Source organism: Panulirus ornatus, chromosome 7, assembly GCF_036320965.1.
Source record: "Panulirus ornatus isolate Po-2019 chromosome 7, ASM3632096v1, whole genome shotgun sequence".
Lineage (NCBI taxonomy): Eukaryota > Metazoa > Arthropoda > Malacostraca > Decapoda > Palinuridae > Panulirus > Panulirus ornatus.
The window spans coordinates 4,312,236-4,333,361 of NC_092230.1; the positions used below are offsets into that span (position 1 = coordinate 4,312,236).

Below are 21,126 nucleotides of genomic sequence, written 5' to 3' on the forward strand. Positions count from 1 at the left end.
TATATATATGTGCTTTTATTATAAGTGGGTCTGATATACTTGTATCTATAATTCTGTATATTCTTAAATAAGCATTGCATATTCTATTTTCATGAATTCAGTGATCAAGGGGAGGAAATGAATAAAGTAAGATTTTGTTTTATTGATACCATAAATTAGTACAAAAATACAAAAGCCTGGAACTAACAATAAATGCAATGTGATATATTTCTAAAACATTACAAAAATCGTCCACTTTGAACTGCAGAATTTATGAATATATAAGGCAGTATTTTTTTTTTTACATGTATTCAAAATATAGATAAAATGACAGAATATGCAGAGTAACAGTATAAGAACAAATTCATAAAAAACAAAACTTGCCCATGCAATAATAATAAAAAAAAAAAAAAAAACATAAAAGGTATAATAAAAATTAGCACATGACATCTGTTTCACATAATTCATACAACATTTGTGTAGCCATGAATATCATGATTAAATCTCAAAAGAAAAAATTCATAGATTTTTTTTGGTGTCTAAAGTTACCTATATTGTTTATATATTTTCTTCTTTTATGCATAGTCGCAAGGTAGCATTAAGAACAGAGGACTGAGCCTTAGAGAATGGGGACAAATGAGAATATACCCTCCGTTTTGTTTTTTGAAAAGTAAAAATGGGAGGATTTCCAGCCCCCACTCCCTCCACTTTTATTTGCCTTCTACAACACACACGGAATATTCTTTCTTCCCTATCCCCTGGAATAATATTGTCTGTGTTGGGCCATTCCTCGTCTGTTTCCTTGCGCTACCTCACTAACACGGAAGACAACAGTTAAATATGAATAAATCTATTTTTTTATTATTCATTATACTCAGTCACTGTCTAACGCATAAGCGAGGGAGCGCAAGTAAACAGACGAAAGAATGGCCCAACCCACCCACATACGCATGTATATACATAAACACAAGTACACGTGCATATTTATACTTGCTGCCTTAATCCATTCCCGTTGTTACCCAACCACACATGAAACCACCCCCCTCCCCCCCTGCGTGCGAGGTAGCGCTAGGTAAAGATTAAAAAAAAAAGGCCACAATTGTTCACGCTCAGTCTCTAGCTGTCATGTGTAATGCGCCAAAACCACAACTCCCTTTCCACATCTAGCTCCCACAAAACTTTTATTGGTTTACCCAGATGCTTCACATGCCCCAATTCAATCCATTGACAGCGCGTCAACCCCTGTATATATGTATGTATGTATATTCCTACGAGTCCATGGGGAAATGAAACATGATCACGCACTAAATTGTGATCATTTCATATATATATATATATATATATATATAATATACTCGAAACCACCACACATCCTCAAACACCTCACCTCCAACAAATCCACCCTCATCCGCACAACCCTATCGACAGCCCACGCCTCACATCATTGCTGGAACCACCATTCCTTCACAAATACCCACCTTTGCTCTCCCAGACAACGTTCTCGCCCTCCACACATTCTTCAACGCTCCCAGAACCCTCACCTCCCCCCCCACCCCGTGACTCACCTCCGCCTCCATAGTTCCATCCACTGCCAAGTCCACTCCCAGACATCTAAAACACTTCACCTCCCCCAGCCCCTCTCCATTCAAACTCACCTCCCAATTAACCCGCCCTTCGACCCCACTGAATCTAATAACCTTGCTTTTATTCACATTTACTCTCAACTTTCTTTTTTCTCACACTTTACCAAACTCAGTCACCAACTTCTGCAGTTTGCAGTTTCTCACCCGAATCACCCACCAGCACCATATCATCAGCTAACAACAACTGACACACTTCCCAAGCCCTCTCATCTACAACATACTGCATATTTGCCCCTCTCTCCAAAGCTTTTGCATTCACCTCCCTAACCACCCCATCCATGAACAAATTAAATTAAACACCCATGGAGACGTCATGCACCCTTGCCACAAACTGACATTCACTGGCAACCAATCACTTTCCTCTCTTCCTACTCGTACTCATGCCTTACATCCTTGGTAAAAACCTCTTGCTGCTTCTAGCAACTTACCTCCCACACCATATACTGTTAAAACCTTCCACTAACCATCTCTATCAACTATGCCTTCTCCAGATCCATAAATGCTACATACAAATCCAACTGTTTTTCTAAGTATTTCTCATATACATTCTTCAGAGCAAACACCTGATCCATCCATTCTCTACCACTTCTGAAACCACACTGCTCTTCCCCAATCTAATGCTTTGTGCATGCCTTTACCCTCTCAATCAATACGCTCCCATATAATTTCCCAGGAATACTCAGCAAATTTATGCCTCTGTAATTTGAACACTCATTCAGGGTAAGAGAGATGTGTGGTGATGGATGGAGTGTGGTTGGGGGAGCAGGGGAGGGTGTGTTGAAATTGTTTGGACGCATGGAGACGATGAGTGGGGAGGGATTGGCAATGAGGATGAGTGTCAGAGGTAGAGGGGACAAGGAAAAGCAAGAGAAAAAGATTTTAATTGATTATGGCCTGAACATGCAGGGGGGTGAAAAACGGCGTGCAAGGAATGGAGTGAATTGGAACGATGTGGTGTGCCGGGGTCGGCGTGGTGTCACTAATCTAGGCCAAGGTATGTGAAGCGTCTGGAGTGGACCATGGAAGGGTCTGTGGGGCCTGGATGTGGATGGAGAGCTGTGGTTTCGGTGCATTACATGTGGCAGCTGGAGACTGAGTGTGAGCGAATGTGGCCTTTTTGTCTTTTCCTGGCACTACCTCGCTGGAGGAAGAAATTATGTGTGGCGGGTTGGTGACGGGAATGGATGAAGGCAGCAAGTTTGAATATGTACATGTGATTATATGTATATGTATGTATATGGGGGTTTATGTTTACAATTTTGTGTGTGGGAGGTTGAGCCATTTTTTGTCTTGTTTACGCGCTACCTTGCTGATGTGGGAAACAGCAGTTAAGTATGATATATATATATATATATATATATATATATATATATATATATATATATATATATATATCGTAGAAGGCGACTAAAAGGGGAGGAAGCAGGAGGCTGGAAATCCTCCCCTCTCATTTTTTTAATTTTCCAAAAGAGGAACAGAGAAGGGGGCCAAGTGAGGATATTCCCTCAAAGGCTCAGTCCTCTGTTCTTAACGCTACCTTGCTAATGCGGGAAATGGCAAATAGTATGAAAAAAAAAATATATATATATATATATATATATATATATATATATATATATATATATATATATATATATATATATATATATATATATATATATTATCCCTGGGGATAGGGGAGAAAGAATACTTCCCACGTATTCCCTGCGTGTCGTAGAAGGCGACTAAAAGGGGAGGGAGCGGGGGGCTGGAAATCCTCCCCTCTCACTTTTTTTTTTAATTTTCCAAAAGAGGGAACAGAGAAGGGGCCCAGGTGAGGATATTCCCTCAAGGGCCCAGTCCTATGTTCTCAACGCTACCTCGCTAATGCGGGAAATGGCGAATAGTATGAAAAAAAAAAAAAAAAAAAAATATATATATATATATATATATATATATATATATATATATATATATATATATATATATATATATATATATATATATATATATATATATATATATATATATACACATATATATATATTCACAGCCATAAGTACTTTATTTCTATATCCTTTGGAAACACATGAACAAGTTCTTAATTTCTTTTTTCTCTGTCATTTGCATACTGCACACAGCTGTCTTCGTCCTGATGCTTCTCAAATCTCATGTTAAACTTTGTGTAAATACACAACATACGCAGTAGTGATCAGCGTCATCTGTTGAGCTCCCACATAATTAAAGCGAACAGTGATCAACATGCGTTTCAACCAGCTTTCCTTCTTTCATTAAGAGTCTTTGGTACGTGAGGCAGGCCACCAAAGTCGAACATCCCAGGCTTCGATCCTCTCTCTCTCCATGCTGTAGTGCCTGCAAGACAGATAGTTGTAGATGCAAGATACTTGTAGGTGAAGGGTAGATATGTGATCTGACCCTCCCCTCTTTGCACTATAATTACAACAGTGTGTACTGACCTGCCACTGCTGAACATCAAGTATGGATATTGAGGAGTAATTTTGCAGGTTGTAGGCTGGGGCACCAGACTCATTTTTCTAGGGATGATTATTATCACTAGATCAAGTGAGGTCACCATGCTCTGACCTGCCATCAAGACACGACGAAACAATCTATAACGTAGAGAAAAGTACAGTAAATGATGAAAAGGAAAGGAAACTCCGACGAGGAAGAATTTGGAGACTTACATGCAGTAAAGTAAAGAGGAATAATGTCAGTAACCATTTTGACAGTATCATAAGACTGGGGAAGACATCTAATCTATAATGGCCATTGATTTTTGCTTTGAACACTTATGAGGAGATGCTGTTGATCTCGAAAAATCCCCACCAAATAGCTAAAAGCATTGCTCCCAAGGCTATGTGAGTAAGACAATAAAATGTAAGATTACTTGATGGTAAAGCACTGCAAGGAAAAGACATCACACAATAAATGTTCATGTGCTTGGCACAAACCTACTGGTAAGATAAACACTGCTCAGTCAGACTAATCATTCCTCTTTTAGGTGTTTAATAGAGCAGATTCACATTTGATTCAAATGAAGTGAATTTTGACAAAGAATAAAACCCATGGATCAGAAACCCTTAACAGTTGATGAAGCAAAACAAATCAGTGTAAGTTGCATGTCTAACAGAATATGAACTTTATAACTCAAATATTTCACTGTAAAAGTCAGAGGCCAAAAAAGTATTAAATCTTAGTCTTGGAGTTAGAGCCTAATACAGGAATATTAGGAAAAAGTATAGGCAAAGATTGGAATTGATGAGGCTAAATCATTACTATTTGGAATTTTTTACAAAAGTTCTAAAAGTTCTGCAGAGAACAATAATCTGTCCATATTATGGGTAATGTTCCTAATCTAAGAGTCAATTCAATACTATTGATGGCAGATTTTGATTCACCCTAGATTATAAATAAGAGAACAGGTAGCAATGGAGAGTGGAATCCCACCAATAACTAACATACTTGAAGGATCAGTTCCAGGTATCAGCATATTGACTACACCATCTTGTTTCACAATGAACAATGAGGAATATGTAATGGACTTGAATTCAATTGAGGAGAAGGATGTATTTAGATTACAAGAAAACTGGACAAAAGTGATCATGCTATCCTACAATTCTCTTAAAATATAACATCTGATATAACATTGAAAATATCAAATTCGGACGAGGGAGATTACATGACAAACAGTATTTCTGTCCATTGATCTGGAAGCAGCATTTAGCCTTAGTAATTTACATACTGACCGCTGTTGTAGGTAGACAAATCCCCATAATTTTTAATAATGTCAGGACAAGTGAAGCAAATTAACTATCTTTTCTCAAAGACCTTTGGTTCGAAAACTAGACTGAAATTGGGAAAAGTACAATGAAATTGAGATTACTCTCAAGAGGTAAGTACACTTTAAGAACAAAGTCAGATCTCTGAAGAGGAAGATTCCAAAGAATGGTGTAAAGGAAATACTTATCTCTAACTCTGATGCCTGTTCCAACTGGAACTCCCTCAAGAGGTGGCCATGGCAATAGCCTCCATAACTAATGAACTCCAGGGTCGTTTCTTAGCCTATAGTGCCTCACCCTTAACAGGCCACTGGCAGAGGGCAACTCTAGTGCAATGTGTGCAAAGACTCCTACCTAATTCCTACTGAATACTTCTACCTATTGCTACTATCTACTACTTCTACCTAATACTCATGGCCAAATGTCCCCTCATACTGCCAAAAGACAGGGCTAGCGCACAGTGCTCACCGCAGAAAAATGAAAGTTTCAAATCATGAGCCGTGATTTAAGTGTTATGTATGACAAGGAGATATTGTATTTTGTGGACAGAATGCCAGTAGTCCATGTGTTTGTAAGGCAGAGAGAAAAGACAACCATCTAGGTTATAGGAGTGCAACTTGACAACCCCTGAAGTGCTGGTGCACTCCCGATACTCAGGCAGGTAGTACCGGTAATATACCTAACTGGTTGAGGGCTGCCTACCAACTTCTACGTACAATCTAAAATATCTAAACGAAATAATAAGGTGCAACTGTAGGAAAAACAAAACTTCTATCCAGAGTGATATGCTTGATCATGCCATGGACAATGCTAATCAGTATGAGAAGGCCAACACAGCATCTTCAGACAATGATAAGGCTGGGAAACTCAGTTTTATGACATTTGGGCTCAACTAATATCAATCCACCTGTTGTGTAGAAACTGAACATCAAAGAGCCCTTTAATTTAGCTATGGCTACTGAAGAGATTGTTGTGGGTAAAATAGCTTACTTGAGAATAGCAAAATCACCTAATCCTGATGGTAATCATCCAAGAATATTAAAGAGATTTGGGTCAGTGTTTTCATGTTATCCCTTTTGTTACTGCCTGATGCTTCTGTAAAAATAGGTAAGATACCGTAGGATTGGGATCTTGCTAATACTCCCAGGTTAAGGTATAACCACCATCTACTGTATCTACCACTACCAGGTTAAGGTATAAACACTTGTCTACTGTCTCTATTCTCCCAGGTTAAGGTATAACTACCATCTACTGTATCTACCACTCCCAGGTTAAGATATAACTACCATCTACTGTCTCCACTCCTAGGTTAAGGTATAACCACCATCTACTGTCTCTACCACTGCCATGTTAGGGTATAACCATCATCTACTGTTTCTACCACTCCCATGTTAAGGTATTACCACCATCTACTGCCTCTACCACCCCCAGGTTAAGGTATAATCATCCTCTCAAACTGCACACAAGAACATGAAGCTCGGCTGAATTTGAGGTTCTGCATGGCTGCTATCTACTCTCCTCTTGGTGGTCTGTTGATAACTTCTCTGGCAATAACCTGCCACACTCCTGAACCCCCTACAACCCATCCCTTCAGTCAAAAGACTCAGGGACAACAGCCACAGGTTTAATATGTAGCCGATTCTGTACGGGGAGCCAGCCAGTCGGCGGGTGTCTCTCTCCCTGATAACATCAGCTAAGCTACCTACTCCCTCAGCAATGGCAGGTACTGCTTGACAACAAGGGTGTCTTGCTTTTTTTATTGTTTGTCTTTCATCTGTAATGAATCTTGAATGGTTGATGCATTTAGTGTGAGGTGCGTGTAGTTATGGCCTGTTCGTATCCAGTGACATTATCATAAGTAGTCACCGTTCGATGCAGTTGTATATAACTACATATGAAATGGTGTAATTTTTACCATTTGGTTTAAAGTGGGGAAAAAAAGGTAACTGATTACTGCGGTACAGACATGGAGCCTTTAACGATGCCAGAGCCTGCAAGTGTTTTTCGGTGGTAGGGACTTGCAACATTATCATGACTGGCTAGGCAACAGGGCGGGCCAGCTGACCCAGAGGAGTACACCAGATAAGATAAGTTCTTGAAAAAGTACACAGAATAGCAGCACCGGTTGCCTCAAGGTCACAGATAACACTTATCATCCCCATCACTCACGTGTTTCAGTCAACGGGGAAACACGTTCGCCCATCAATGACTAAATGGCAGCAAATGTCTACCACTTGCTCGCTCTAGGGAGGAGTGCCCTGGCCTAAGTTGCCAATGAGACAGTCGAGTCCATTTCCCAAGTCGACCGCAGCCAAGACATCTTAGAAGCCTCCTCAGCCCATGACCTCACAGGCCACACTATCACCATCCTAACTTCGGCTCCGAATGAGAACACTTCGTCCTAAACCTATACAAGGAAGTGCCCACAGACACCTCACGAACCAAATCTGGAAGGGAAGTCTTTACTCCAGCAAAGGCCTGCCGTCCAGAGTGCCTAATATAGGTAATGTGGCTGGACTGGCTCCACTGGAAGCACTGTACCTCAAGTCTGTAATGAGGGTACACCTTCCAAGTCCCCAGTGGAGTCACTCTCCTCCCAAGTCTCCACAGTGGGCTTTACTCCCACAGTCCCCACTGGAGTCTCGAATTAAGATAATGCCAGCCTGTCACACCTTTGCCTGGCTACAACGGCGACTGCTTGTTGTGTGGACATTTTGGTGTCCACTGGGTCATGATTGACCGATATGGCAGCAACACTGGTGCTTTATGAGTTAAGACTGTGGTGTGGCAACATCGGAGGTTGATGAGTGGAGAGAGAGGAACAAAAACCTTTGAAAAGAATATTGTGGACACAGAAGAGAAAATCTAAAACTTTTCCACAGACTCAGCTGGAGTCGATTGTTAGAAACATAGCAACTACTCGACGAAGAGACTTAAATGCAAGAATCATATAGACTGATGTAAATATATGAGAAACTGAGTAACGAGTTCCAAAGGGTTTCCACAGCGAGAGATACACCAGGGAATCGAACACCACTGAGATGGAATGGGAAGGCTTTAGAATGCACTAAGATAAAAAGAAAAGGCTAAAAGAACACTACTAAGTGATCTTGATCCTTACAAGGCTTCCGATCCTGATAGGCTTCGCTATATGTATATGCTGAAGCTGTCTGTACGTATGATACAGAGACCTCTTGAAATAGTTCCAAATCTTACAGTAGAATAGCAAAATGCCGAGGAAGTGGAAAAGGGACGATCTTGATGCCTGTCTATGAAAGAGGCACAGACCTCTGATGAGTGTGGTCAGTAAGTTTCTGGGGAAGATAATCAAAAACTAAATGGATGACTTTATACAAAGGGGGCATTACCTCAGCGGGACACATCAAGGAGGGCATATGAAGCCAACCTCTTGGATTTCTACGCTAGTGAAATCTGTCTTAGAAAACAGAGAAGGCTAGCTGAATGCTATTAACACTACACCGCATGGGAGGCTGATTAGGAAGCTGAATCACCAGACAGTAATAAAGAGAATTTTCCCTTTATAAAAATGTCTGTCAAAACAAGCGAAGGAATCATTTCAGAAATTTGAGACTGAAGTCAGCAGTGGAGTACCGCAGGTTCTGTTCTGGCACCTCAAGAAGCAGTTCAGGCAACGCACTTGAAAGGTCAAGGAATACCCTCAAGAGGCGGCTCAGGCAACATACTTGAAAGGTCAAGTCAGGGAACTGATGATATATATCTCTCTCTCCTCAGAGACCTCAGTCTTCACCTACGACGGGTCATCTTTCTCCGTGACACCAGATGTGAAGAAGGCCTTCGACACCAACGGCTACATCCTCCTCAGGTAGGTACTCCTGCGTGCAAACCTTGCCCTAGTTAGTCATTATTATCATCGCAAAGGATTAGGAAGAATGAACCCAAAACTCTGGTATATCCTATGTGCTGCAGAATGCCACTAAAAATGGGTGGGAGATGAGATGCCGCCATCCCCACTTCCTGTATTTCAGTGTCTAAACAAAATCACTCCTTCAGGCAGGTGCTGAACGCAAAGGAGATCCAGAAGCTCCGCCGAGCCCTGGAGAGCCCACAGATGCAAGAGAACGCCTATGCCACGGCCGACGGGGACATGAAAGAGACGCAAATGATGCTGTGGTTCTACGCTGGCAGCGACATCACTGGGACGCTGGCCAGCATGCACAAGATTGCAGGCACAATGGAGAAGGTATTCCTATTAAGTGCCTATATAAATGCAAGAAAAAGATTTACACTAAAATAAAAAAAATCAGTGTTCATTAACAAAAAAGTATTAAGCTCACTTTCCTCTTGTTCATTAACAAAAAAGTAGTAAGCTCGTTTTCCTCAATGTTTATACCATTAAACATTACAAAAGTGACGCATGTCAGCATTTCATGAGGGATCAGGGAGTGGCAGGGAGGCCCAACATGTATCACATTTGCTCTTACGCTCCGATTCCGCCAGCTTATGGACGGTGACGAGGTGTACCACTTCAGCAGCAAGGTATTGATGAAGGGACCCAAGAGCCCTGGCTCGTTTGAATGGCACCAAGACTATGGGTAGGCTACTGGAATTCTATCTTTCACGTGAGAATATCCTAACCACAATAATCATTTTCTTCCAGTGTACGAAGGCTTGAATGTCCTTCGGAGGAAATCCATTTAATATCATTTGAGTCAATTGGGAGGTAAGTTTGAATGGAGAAAAACTGGAGGAAGTGAAGTGTTTTAGATATCTGGGAGTGGACTTGGCAGCGGATGGAACCATGGAAGCGAAAGTGAATCATAGGGTGGGGGATGGGGGCGAGAGTTCTGGGAGCATTGAAGAATGTGTGGAAGTCGAGAACATTATCTCTGAAAGCAAAAATGGCTATGTTTGAAGGAATAGTGGTTCCAACAATGTTATATGGTTGCAAGGCATGGGCTATGGATAGAGTTGTGCAGAGGAGGGTGGATGTGCTGGAAATGAGATGCTTGAGGACAATATGTGGTGTGAGGTGGTTTGATCGAGTAAGTAATAATAAGGTAAGAGAGATGTGTGGTAATAAAAAGAGTGTGGTTGAGAGAGCAGAAGAGGGTGTTTTGAAATGGTTTGGTCACATGGAGAGAATGAGTAAGGAAAGATTGACAAAGAGGATATATGTGTCAGAGGTGGAGGGAACGAGGAGAAGTGGGAGACCAAATTGGAGGTGGAAAGATGGAGTGAAAAAGATTTTGAGTGATTGGGGCCTGAACATGCAGGAAGGTGAAAGGCGTGCAAGGAATAGAGTGAATTGGATCGATGTGGTATACCAGGGTCGATGTGCTGTCAATGGATTGAACCAGGGCATGTGAAGCGTCTGGGGTAAACCATGGAAAGTTCTGTGGGGCCTGGATGTGGAAAGGGAGCTGGGGTTTCGGTGCATTATTACATGACAGCTAGAGACTGAGTTTAAACGAATGTGGCCTTTGTTCTCTTTTCCTAGTGCTATCTCGCGCACATGAGGGGGGATGGGGTTGTTATTTCATGTGTGGCGGGGTGGGGATGGGAATGAATAAAGGCAGACAGTATGAATTATGTACATTTGTATATATGTATATGTCTGTGTGTGTATATATAAGTATACGTTGAGATGTATAGGTATGTATATTTGCGTGTGTGGATGTGTATGTATATACAAGTGTATGTGGGTGGGTTGGGCCATTCTTTCATCTGTTTCCTTGCGCTACCTCACTAACGTGGGAGACAGCAACAAAGCAAAATAAAAAAATTAAAATATCATTTAAGCAAATCCTTACTAGATGTACACGTCTAGTGACCAACCATTGTACATTTGGGTTAGCCACAAGCCAAGGAGTCAGATCATACATGACCCTGAATGACATTTCAAAACACATCACCTAACAGCCACCTACCATTTTCTATGGAGTTTTTAACTACATATTAATGTCATATCAACATACTACCAACATACTACATACACCCATGGCAGTATTTACCATTATGTCTATACCGTTGGTGTATCTATATGTGGAGAGTCACTAGTTATGTGGTGGATCTGCTCGCCTTCGTCTACAGGTACTTCTACAACTGGGGTTACCTCTATCCTGACACCGGTTCGGTCTTCATCGCCGTGGACGACTGCACCAAGGAGAACGGGTGCCTGCAAGTGCTTCGGGGCTCCCACAGAATGGGCCGAGTGGACCACAAGGTGGTAGGCAAGCAGCTGCAAGCCGACCTGGAGAGAGTGGAAGAGGTAAGCCTCACAATGCAAGGAGGGAGGGAGGAGATTCTTCACAACAGGAATCTAAAATTCCGCCTTTAATTTTGATACCTCACATGTGGCGTATACTGATTTTCATGTGTTCTAATTATCCATGATTCTCCCTGTTTTGTGCACACACACACAGGCTTATGTAATAGTTTGTTGTCAAGATTACAAAATCTGGCTAATTGTTTCCTTCTACATACGAATGTGTAGGAGTTGGCGGGCATCAGTCTGTGGCATATACACATGATCGATGTGACTCAGATGATTTTCTTTTATTCGTGAATCAATATGTACCTAAAACTTCACTAATACACAATATGATGCTCACGGGGTCTCACGAAGGTAAAACTCCCTTCCCATACATTACATAGTGACTATAAATGCTGTATTAATTACACAAATGCATACACATCGTATGTAGTTTCTCTATGAACTGCATTCGTATCTTTTCTTTCTCTATTCAACTTAGGAACATAGGCAACAATACATCGAACAATAATTTTCATTAAACTGTTTTGAATAAGGGAACATGATGTCACGACTCAAACCATGGAATCAAAATCAAATTATCCCTTAACCATCATGACACAATTTGAACATTTGCATGAACCTTTTAACAATGCTTATGTCTGAAATTGGCCTCTGATTTTACAAAAGCTGATATGTTTACATTTGAATTTTACACATTTTCACATCACGTTTACTTCCTGAAAGCTTTACCTATTTTCCTGGGTAAAAGAACATTTTGAAAAATGACAACTTCCCCGTTGCCTGACGTTTTGTGTCCCCATTGCTGCTTACCATGCCAGCTTTCCGTCCACTACTTCATTAACCTTAAATTCTCAATCCACAACTACCAGTCCTTTCAAGCTATATCTATCCACCGTTGCCAAGCACTTTCCATTTGTCCTTAAACATTTAACCTGATTTCTTGGGATGAAAAAATTTCGTAATCGTATCATAACAATTTAGCGATTTCTTTATCTTTTTCTTAACACATTTGAAGCTCCTGAGAATAAAGTATGAGCAAGACCACCTGAAGCATCATGATGCTTTTCACAGTCAATCACAGAGCATATATGCCTTTCCACCCTCAACCTTTCTAAGCCTCACTCATGTCATCCTGTGTTGGGAAAGTATTGTTAAATGCTTATAACTCTCACTTGTCAACAATTTCACCATCTCATGTATATGGAAAGAACATTGTAGGTTATGGGCAATATTTGTTTCTTAACCTGACCAATGTGTTTACATACTATTTATCAAATCTTTATTGACAAGTATTTTGTGCTGAGAGGGGCAGCGGGTGAGATGTGGGATCACTATCTTGAGCAGGTGAGGGTGAAGATTTGTATAGGTTTTTGGAAAAGAGGTAGCAATGTTTGTGAGAAGAGCAAAAGTGGTGAACTTGAAGAGACTTTTGTGGAGAAATAGCAGGGGAGATTGTGTGTAGATGGCAAAAGGTGAGAGTACATGAAGCATGGGAAGTGGATGAGGAATGTTAGGTATCAAAGGAAGCAGTGTTAGCATGGCATGAGAGATTCAAGAGGCATGAAAAAGGTGGGAGGCGAGCAGATTACAAAGGTTAGTAAATGATGGGATAAAGATGTAAAATTGCTTATGAAAAACAAAAAAAAGGGCGTTTAGGGCGGTACTTACAGGAAGGAGTACATATGACTGGGAGATGAATAAGAGAAAGCAGCAAAAGGTCAAGAGGAAGGTGCAGGGGTTGAAAAAGAGGACAAATGAGATTTGGGTTGAGCAAGTATCAGTAAACTTTAAGGGATTGTTTTGGATGAAAGTTTATATGTGAAAAAAAGGTAACTAATAGGAACATTAGTGTAGGGGGAAAAGGTGAAGTGATAAGTAAGGAGGAGATGGAGCGAGTATTTTGAATCCCTTTTCCGTGTTTGGTGTTAAGGTGGCAGATATAAAGTGTTTGGATTGGATTATAAAATCTAAGCATATAAGCCAAGCACTGGAGCTTCTAAGGCTATTCAGTGCTCTTGTAATTTAACCGTTTGGGTCAGGGTGTTTGCAAAGTGAGAGAGTTTTCAAGAATAGTTTAGTGAAAGGAGAAGAGGTGGTGAAAGCCTTAAATAATACAAAATGTGGCAACATGGCTGAAATGGACGGTATTGCAGTTGAATTTATTAAGAAAGGGGGGTGACCATGTTGTTGTTTGATTGTTAAGGATTTTTAGTGTATGTACGGATCATGGTGAAGTGTCTGAGGATTGGCAGGATGCATGTGTAGTGCCACTGTATACAGGCAAAGGGGATAAAGGTGAGTGTTCAAACTACAGTGGTAAAAGTTTGTTAAGTATACCTTGTACGTTATATGGGAGGATAATGATTCAGAGGGTGAAGGCATGTACAGAGCATCAGACTGGGGGAGCAGCACAGTTCCAGAAGTGGTATAGGAAGAGTGGATCAAGTGTTTGCATTAAAGAATGTGTGCGAGAAATATTTTGAGAAACAGATTTGTATGTGCCATTTATGAATCTGGAGAAGACATATGTTAGGGTTGATAGAGATGCCTTTTGGAAAGTCTTAAGAATATAGTGTGGGAAAAAAGGTGTTAGAAGCAATGAGAAGTTTTATCAGGGGTGTAAGGCATGTGTATGAGTTGGAAAAGAGGAGGATGAATGGTTCCAAGGGGAGGCTGGTCTTCCACAGGGGTGTATGATATCACCACTGTTATTCAGTTTGTTTATGGATTGGGCGGTGATGTAAGCAAATTCAAGAGTCTTGGAAAGAGGAGCAAGTCTGCATTCTGTGGGGGATGAGACGGCCTGGAATGTGAGTCAGTCATTGTTTTCTGATAATACAGCAATGGTGACTAATTCAAATCAGGAACTGCACAGGTTGGGATCTGAGTTAGGAAGAGTGTGTGAAAGGAGGAAGTTGAGAGTAAATGTGAATAAAAGCAATGTTATTAGGTTTAGCAGGGTTTGATGGACAGGTTAGTTGGGGAGTGAGTTTGAATGGAGAAAACGTAGAGGAAGTTAAGTGTTCTAGATATCCAGGAGTGGACATGGCAGTGAACAGAACCATGGAAACGGTGAGGGGTGAAGTGGGTGATGAGGTGTAGGTTTTGGGAGCAGAGGAATCTATGAATAGAGAGATCATTATTGGGGAGGGCAAAAATGGCTGTGTTTGAAGGAATAGTAGTCTCAACAATATTATATGGTTGCAATAAGGCTGTGTGGAGAAGGGTGGAGGTGTTGAAAATGAAATGTTCGAGGACAATATGTGGTGTGAGATGGTTTGATCAATTAAGTAATAAGAGGGTAAGAGAGACGTGGGTAATAAAAAGTGTGTGGTTGAGAGAGCAGAAGAGGGTGTATTGAAATAGTTTGGATATATGGGAAGAAGCGGTGAGGAAAGGTTGACAAAGAGGATGTGCGTCAGAAGTAGAGGGAACATGGAGAACAGGGAGACCAAGTTGAAGCTGGAAGGATGGAGTGAACAAGATTTTGAGCAATCAGAGTCTGAAGATGCTGGAGGGTGAAAGGCATGCATGGGATAGAATAAATTGGGATATTGTGTTATATTGGGGTCAATGTGCTGTCAAAGTGCTGAACCAGGGCATGTGAAGCGTCCAGGGTAAACCATGGAAATGTTTGCGGGGCCTGGATGTGGATAAGGAGCTGTGGTTTTGGTGCATTACACATGACAGCTAGAAAATGGATTATCCTAGCACTACCTCACTGACACAGGAAACAATAATCAGTTAAGAAGAAAAGTCTTTTTGTCTTCCTGTGTATTAGACTGATAGCTAAAATAGTGCCCTGGGTGATACAGGTATCTAATCTTTATGGAATGTAAAGGTTTGTCAGGAATATTAATTTCCTGTGGATGGTACCTAAATTAATTATCTACAAAAGCATTTACCTTAAGGTAATTAACTTACCTGTTACTGCAACCATGGCAGAAAGAGTGCAGGTACACAGTGCAATATGGAGGAGGCATAACATCTGTCATCACAAAAAAAATTACATCACCTCATGAAGCCTAGCTATATCTATTGCAAATCAGAAATCACTTGCACTTTCTGTAAGGAAAGCTGATATCTATCACTTAGAACATCATATCTTAATATTACTCACCTGACAGAATTCATGTAAAACTCATTCTTCAAGCAATGATAGTTCTTAACAAAAAAACATTTATTTAACTGAATTTTAATGAATTATGTGACCCCTTGCAATTAGCAGTACTTCACAGACAACCTAAAAACTATTTTACATGTTCTAAGCTCTGATACAGTAAAATATAAATGTTAAGTTTTACCTTCATCAATATGCTCTTGAAACAGGAGACATTATGAACAATAAGCTTTTGTTTTGATGGGTAGGGTAAGAAGCGCCTGGACCATGTAACGATGGAGATGAAGGCTGGGGATGCCCTCTACTTCTCTAGCAACTTGCTTCACTGCTCCACTCCAAATAACACTCATGAGCGTCGGTGGTCTTATGTCATAGCCTACAACCAGTGCCACAACAAGTCGTATATGACACCTGACCATCCACGCTACACGCCTCATCCAGACTACATTCCTCTTCCGAAGGTAATCACTCTTTCATAAAGTTTCTTATCAGCAAAAAGAATATCATTATTATAATTCTTGATTGTTAATCATCATGAAAAGATTTCTACATGAATGAGTGATGCAGCACTGAGGATCTATAATCATGAGCTCATGGGTTTCTTGGTTAAATGAAAATGAAGAAAAGCCTATTGAGCCAAGTACTAAAAAAGCAACAGCAATTGCCTTGATGAGGCTGTATCTTCACTGGCAGGGAAGGGAGTACAGCATCTTCAAGAACCTTCCAACTCTAAAAGAGACCAACTTACCCCCTCTCCCATGGTACAGATGTAAATGTTTTTATCTTAAAGAGTCATTCACAAGTCCACCAGAATTCCAATCTTGGGCAACTGGCTTAGAGCCCATCCAGCTGTTTACCCTCTCCTTGGAGCTGATAGATAAATAGTTCCTTCGTCTTATCTGTACTAGAGTTCACACACACACACACACACATATTTTATTATACTCGATCACCGTTTCCCAAGCCAGTGAGGTGCCACCAGGAAACAGACAAAGAATGGCCCATCCATTTGTATACATATTTTTTATTACATGATTTTGCTTTGTCGCTGTCTCATGCGTTTGCGAGGTAGCGCAAGGAAATAGACGAAAGAAATGGCCCAACCCACCCCCATACACATGTATATACATACACGTCCACACACACAAATATACATACCTATACATCTCAATGTACACATATATATACACACACAGACATATACATATATACACATGTACATAATTCATACTGTCTACCTTTATTCATTCCCATCGTCACCTCGCCACATATGGAATAACATCCCCCTCACCCCTCATGTGTGCGAGGTAGCGCTAGGAAAAGACAACAAAGGCCCCATTCGTTCACACTCAGTCTCTAGCTGTCATGTAATAATGCCCGAAACCACAGCTCCCTTTCCACATCCAGGCCCCACACAACTTTCCATGGTTTACCCCAGACGCTTCACATGCCCTGATTCAATCCACTGACAGCACGTCGACCCCGGTATACCACATCGTTCCAATTCACTCTATTCCTTGCACGCCTTTCACCCTCCTGCATGTTCAGGCCCCGATCACTCAAAATCTTTTTCACTCCATCTTTCCACCTCCAATTTGGTCTTCCACTTCTCCTCGTTCCCTCCACCTCCGACACATATATCCTCTTGGTCAATCTTTCCTCACTCATTCTCTCCATGTGACCAAACCATTTCAAAACACCCTCTTCTGCTCTCTCAACCATGCTCTTTTTATCTCCACACATCTCTCTTACCCTTACATCACTTACTTGATCAAACCACCTCACACCACATATTGTCCTCAAACATCTCATTTCCAGCACATCCACCCTCCTGCGCACAACTCTATCCATAGCCCACGCCTCACAACCATACAACATTGTTGGAACCACTATTCCTTCAAACATACCCATTTTTGCTTTCCGAGATAATGTTCTCGACTTCCACACATTCTTCAAGGCTCCCAGGATTTTCACCCCCTCCCCCACCCTGTGATTCACTTCCGCTTCCATGGTTCCATCCGCTGCCAGATCCACTCCCAGATATCTAAAACACTTTACTTCCTCTAGTTTTTCTCCATTCAAACTTACCTCCCAATTGACTTGACCCTCAACCCTACTGTACCTAATAACCTTGCTCTTATTCACATTTACTCTTAACTTTCTTCTTTCACACACTTTACCAAACTCAGTCACCAGCTTCTGCAGTTTCTCATATCAATCAGCCACCAGCACTGTATCATCAGCGAACAACAACTGACTCACTTCCCAAGCTCTCTCATCTCCAACAGACTTCATACTTGCCCCTCTTTCCAAAACTCTTGCATTCACCTCCCTAACAACCTCATCCATAAACAAATATATATGTATATATATAAACGCCCATACACACACATACATAGCAACATATACACAATAAATACACATACATACAGAGACACATACATATATACACATGTACATATTCATGCTTGCCTTCATCCATTCCTGGCACTACCCAACCTACAGGAAACAGCATCACTAACCCCTGCTTCAACAAGGTAGCACCAGGAAAATGGACAAAAAAAAAGACCACATTTTTTAACATGCAGTCTTTAGCTGTCACGTGTAACGCACTGAAACCACAGTCCTCTATCCACATCCAGGCCCCACAGACCTTTCCATGGTTTACCCCAGACGTTTCACATGCCCTGGTCCAGTCCACTGAAAGCACATCAACCTCAGTATACCACATTGTTCCAATTCACTCTATTCCTTGCATGCCTCTCACCATCTGTATGTTCAGGCCATGATCGCTCAAATTCTTATTAACTCCATCCTTCCACCTCCAGTTTGGTGTGAAAAAGATTTTGAGCGATCTGGGTCTGAAAATACAGGAGGGTGAGAGGCGTGCAAGGAATATGACGATCTCACTAGTCCATGATGAAGGTGAAATTGCACTTCAATAAGAGTTCATATAATTCTATTTAACATGTAATTTTTCTATATATGTGGCACGACATGTTTTGTGGAGACAATCCACCTCATCAGGTGCCATTACTTAATAAAGTTATTTAAATCTCAACATCACAATAGAAGTACTGTCCAGCATCTACCAAACTAGACAACACACTGGCCTAACCGACAGTAACCATAAAACAAAGAGTGGTTAAAGGAGGTTTGTGAGGCGGGAGGTTAATCTGGGTAGCTAGGTGCATCAGGGACAACCTCTCATATTCCTGTTTTTTGTCAATTCTCTCATAATGATTGGTTAATGATAGGATGGACTTTAAAGTTTCCTTGGGACAAACTAAAGTTCTTAGTATTAGCAATTAAGACTGATCTAGTGACATTGCTGGTGTCATAATCAGCTAAAGGGTTTAGAATAACTGGATTTTCAAGGTCTACAGGGTGATCATCCTGTAGACCTTGAAAATTCATACCTTTAAAAGGATTAAGAATACAAACTGAGGAAATATCAGTTTGTTTGTTTTTTAACACACCTGCATAGTTAAGTGCCAATAACCACAGAGCATCTCTCCAAGGCATATGTGTTTTGAACAAACTGCCATGATAAATACATTTCACAGTGGGATCACCTGCTTCAGTGCAAACCACACAGCTGGCAATACTACATACTTTGGTCTTTGTGAAGTTTGACCTAGAAGGATGCTAAGATCCTTTGGTATAGGGTATGATGATCTGAGGGCCCACTGACAGCACATCACCCCTTGTGTACCAAATTGCTGCAGTAAGCTCTACCCCGTGTAAGCTTCACAACACCTGCATGTTCAAGCCATGATCTCTTAAAGTACCTCTCACTTCATACATTCATCTCCAATTCGGCCTTTCTCTTCTACTTTTCTCCTTCACTTCTGACACATATTCCTTATTAGTCAGCCTCTCCTCACTTATCCTTTCCATATGTAGAAACCATTTCAGCACTTCTTCAGCTGTCTCAACCATAGTCTTCTTACTACTATACATCTCGCATATCCTACCATTCTGTGCTGTCAACTCTTCTTTCACCATACATTATCCTCAAGCATTTCATTTCCAAAACATCCATCCTATTCTGCATTTTTTCATCTATAGCCCATGCCTTTCATCCATACACTATCAAAACTCCTATGCCATCTTTTTTCCCTTACACTCTTTCCATACACTGCTCAATACACCCAAGACCTCAACCTCTTCAACAGTTGTATAGTTTTCTTCAGTTCTACTGCCTATCCACTCCCAGGAATCTCAATCACTCCATTTCCTCATTTTCTTTCCTTTCAAACTTACACTCCAGCCAATCTGTCCCTTTCCCTTGTTAAAACAAATAACCTTACTCTTATACATCAACTCTCAACTTTCTCTTCCCACACACTTTCATAAATTCAAACAGCAGTTACTGCAGTTTCTCTTTCCAGTGTGCCATCATAGCTGTGTTATCAGTAAACGGCAACTATCCCACCTTCCAAGCCCCTACCCCTAAAAGACTGCAAATTCACCCACTCTTCAAGACCCTCGCATTTACCTCCTATCCATAAACAAACAACTAAGGTCTGCTAGCATTTGGTATGCATCTTGACAGCACAGGATACCATAGAATTCTGAATTGATTACAGCTGGGATCAATTGAGTTGATGACATCATCTATATGGTGGTCTCTGATTGATCAAGGGTGGGATCAGTATGAACAAGCTGCCACAACCATCCTTTAGATGATAGAGGTGGGTGAGGAAGACCATTTCTTCACTGGAAATACTGAGGGTTGGAAGTTCCAAATCCTGATTTTCCTAGAAATCCTGTTGAATGCTTCTCACTCTCATGGGACAAGCCACAAAATGAAATATCATCATTATGACTATAACCATCATTCTTATCATTACTACTGTTTGTTATCAGGTGGACAACTCAGCCCTGCTGGATTGTGAGAACTACAATGTGGAAGGGAAATGGTTCCTTAAGGCTGAGGAAGACCGTGCTAGGGATCAGTGATGCTATGTATCAATGATGGGGTCAAAAAAAGTTGCCACAATAAACAGACCAAAAGCCACAAGTCCTTTTATTTCTGAGTTACAAAGGTTTCATGGTTTTTTCATGTGAATTGGGCCATAAAACTCAGTACAAAATTCTTATATCTACAAACATGTATACATTTTCACAAGATATGCTTTAATATCTATTCATTACACTTTGTCACTATCTCCTGCATCAGCGAGGTAGCGCAAGGAAATAGATGAAAGAATGGCCCAGCCCACCCACATACACATTTATATACATAAATGCCCACAAACACACTCACACATATACATACATATGCATACACAGACATATACATACATACACATGTACTTATTCATACTTGCTGCCTTCATCCAT

The 21,126-nt window shown here is 40.9% G+C and overlaps 1 protein-coding gene and 1 long non-coding RNA gene across 3 annotated transcripts; one reads left to right on the forward strand and one right to left on the reverse strand.

The window, feature by feature from the left end:
* Positions 1-3,615: 3,615 nt before the first annotated feature.
* Positions 3,616-11,531, reverse strand: LOC139749380 (uncharacterized). The gene is made up of 3 exons (XR_011712956.1): positions 11,395-11,531; positions 4,079-4,231; positions 3,616-3,974 (listed from the first exon to the last, which is right to left on the reverse strand). It is a non-coding gene; the product is annotated as an uncharacterized lncRNA (long non-coding RNA).
* On the forward strand, positions 6,970-20,803 carry LOC139749378 (L-proline trans-4-hydroxylase-like). Of its 2 annotated transcripts, XM_071663164.1 has the most exons (7): positions 6,970-7,124; positions 9,155-9,245; positions 9,434-9,623; positions 9,881-9,975; positions 11,474-11,651; positions 16,026-16,238; positions 20,650-20,803. In XM_071663164.1, the coding sequence occupies exons 1-7, from the start codon at positions 7,118-7,120 to the stop codon at positions 20,740-20,742; spliced, it is 867 nt and encodes a 288-aa protein (XP_071519265.1). In that variant the 5' UTR covers positions 6,970-7,117; the 3' UTR covers positions 20,743-20,803. The 2 variants fall into 2 exon arrangements, with proteins under 2 accessions (XP_071519265.1, XP_071519264.1); XM_071663163.1 differs by lacking the exon at positions 6,970-7,124 and having other exon boundaries at positions 7,580-9,245.
* Positions 20,804-21,126: the final 323 nt, after the last annotated feature.

Coding starts and splice junctions, on each gene's coding strand:
- LOC139749378 (XM_071663163.1), top strand. CDS start 9,130: ATGATATATATCTCTCTCTCCTCAGAGACCTCAGTCTTCACCTACGAC. Junction 9,246..9,433: donor AACGGCTACATCCTCCTCAG/GTAGGTACTCCT, acceptor TCACTCCTTCAG/GCAGGTGCTGAACGCAAAGG. Junction 11,652..16,025: donor ACCTGGAGAGAGTGGAAGAG/GTAAGCCTCACA, acceptor TTTGATGGGTAG/GGTAAGAAGCGCCTGGACCA.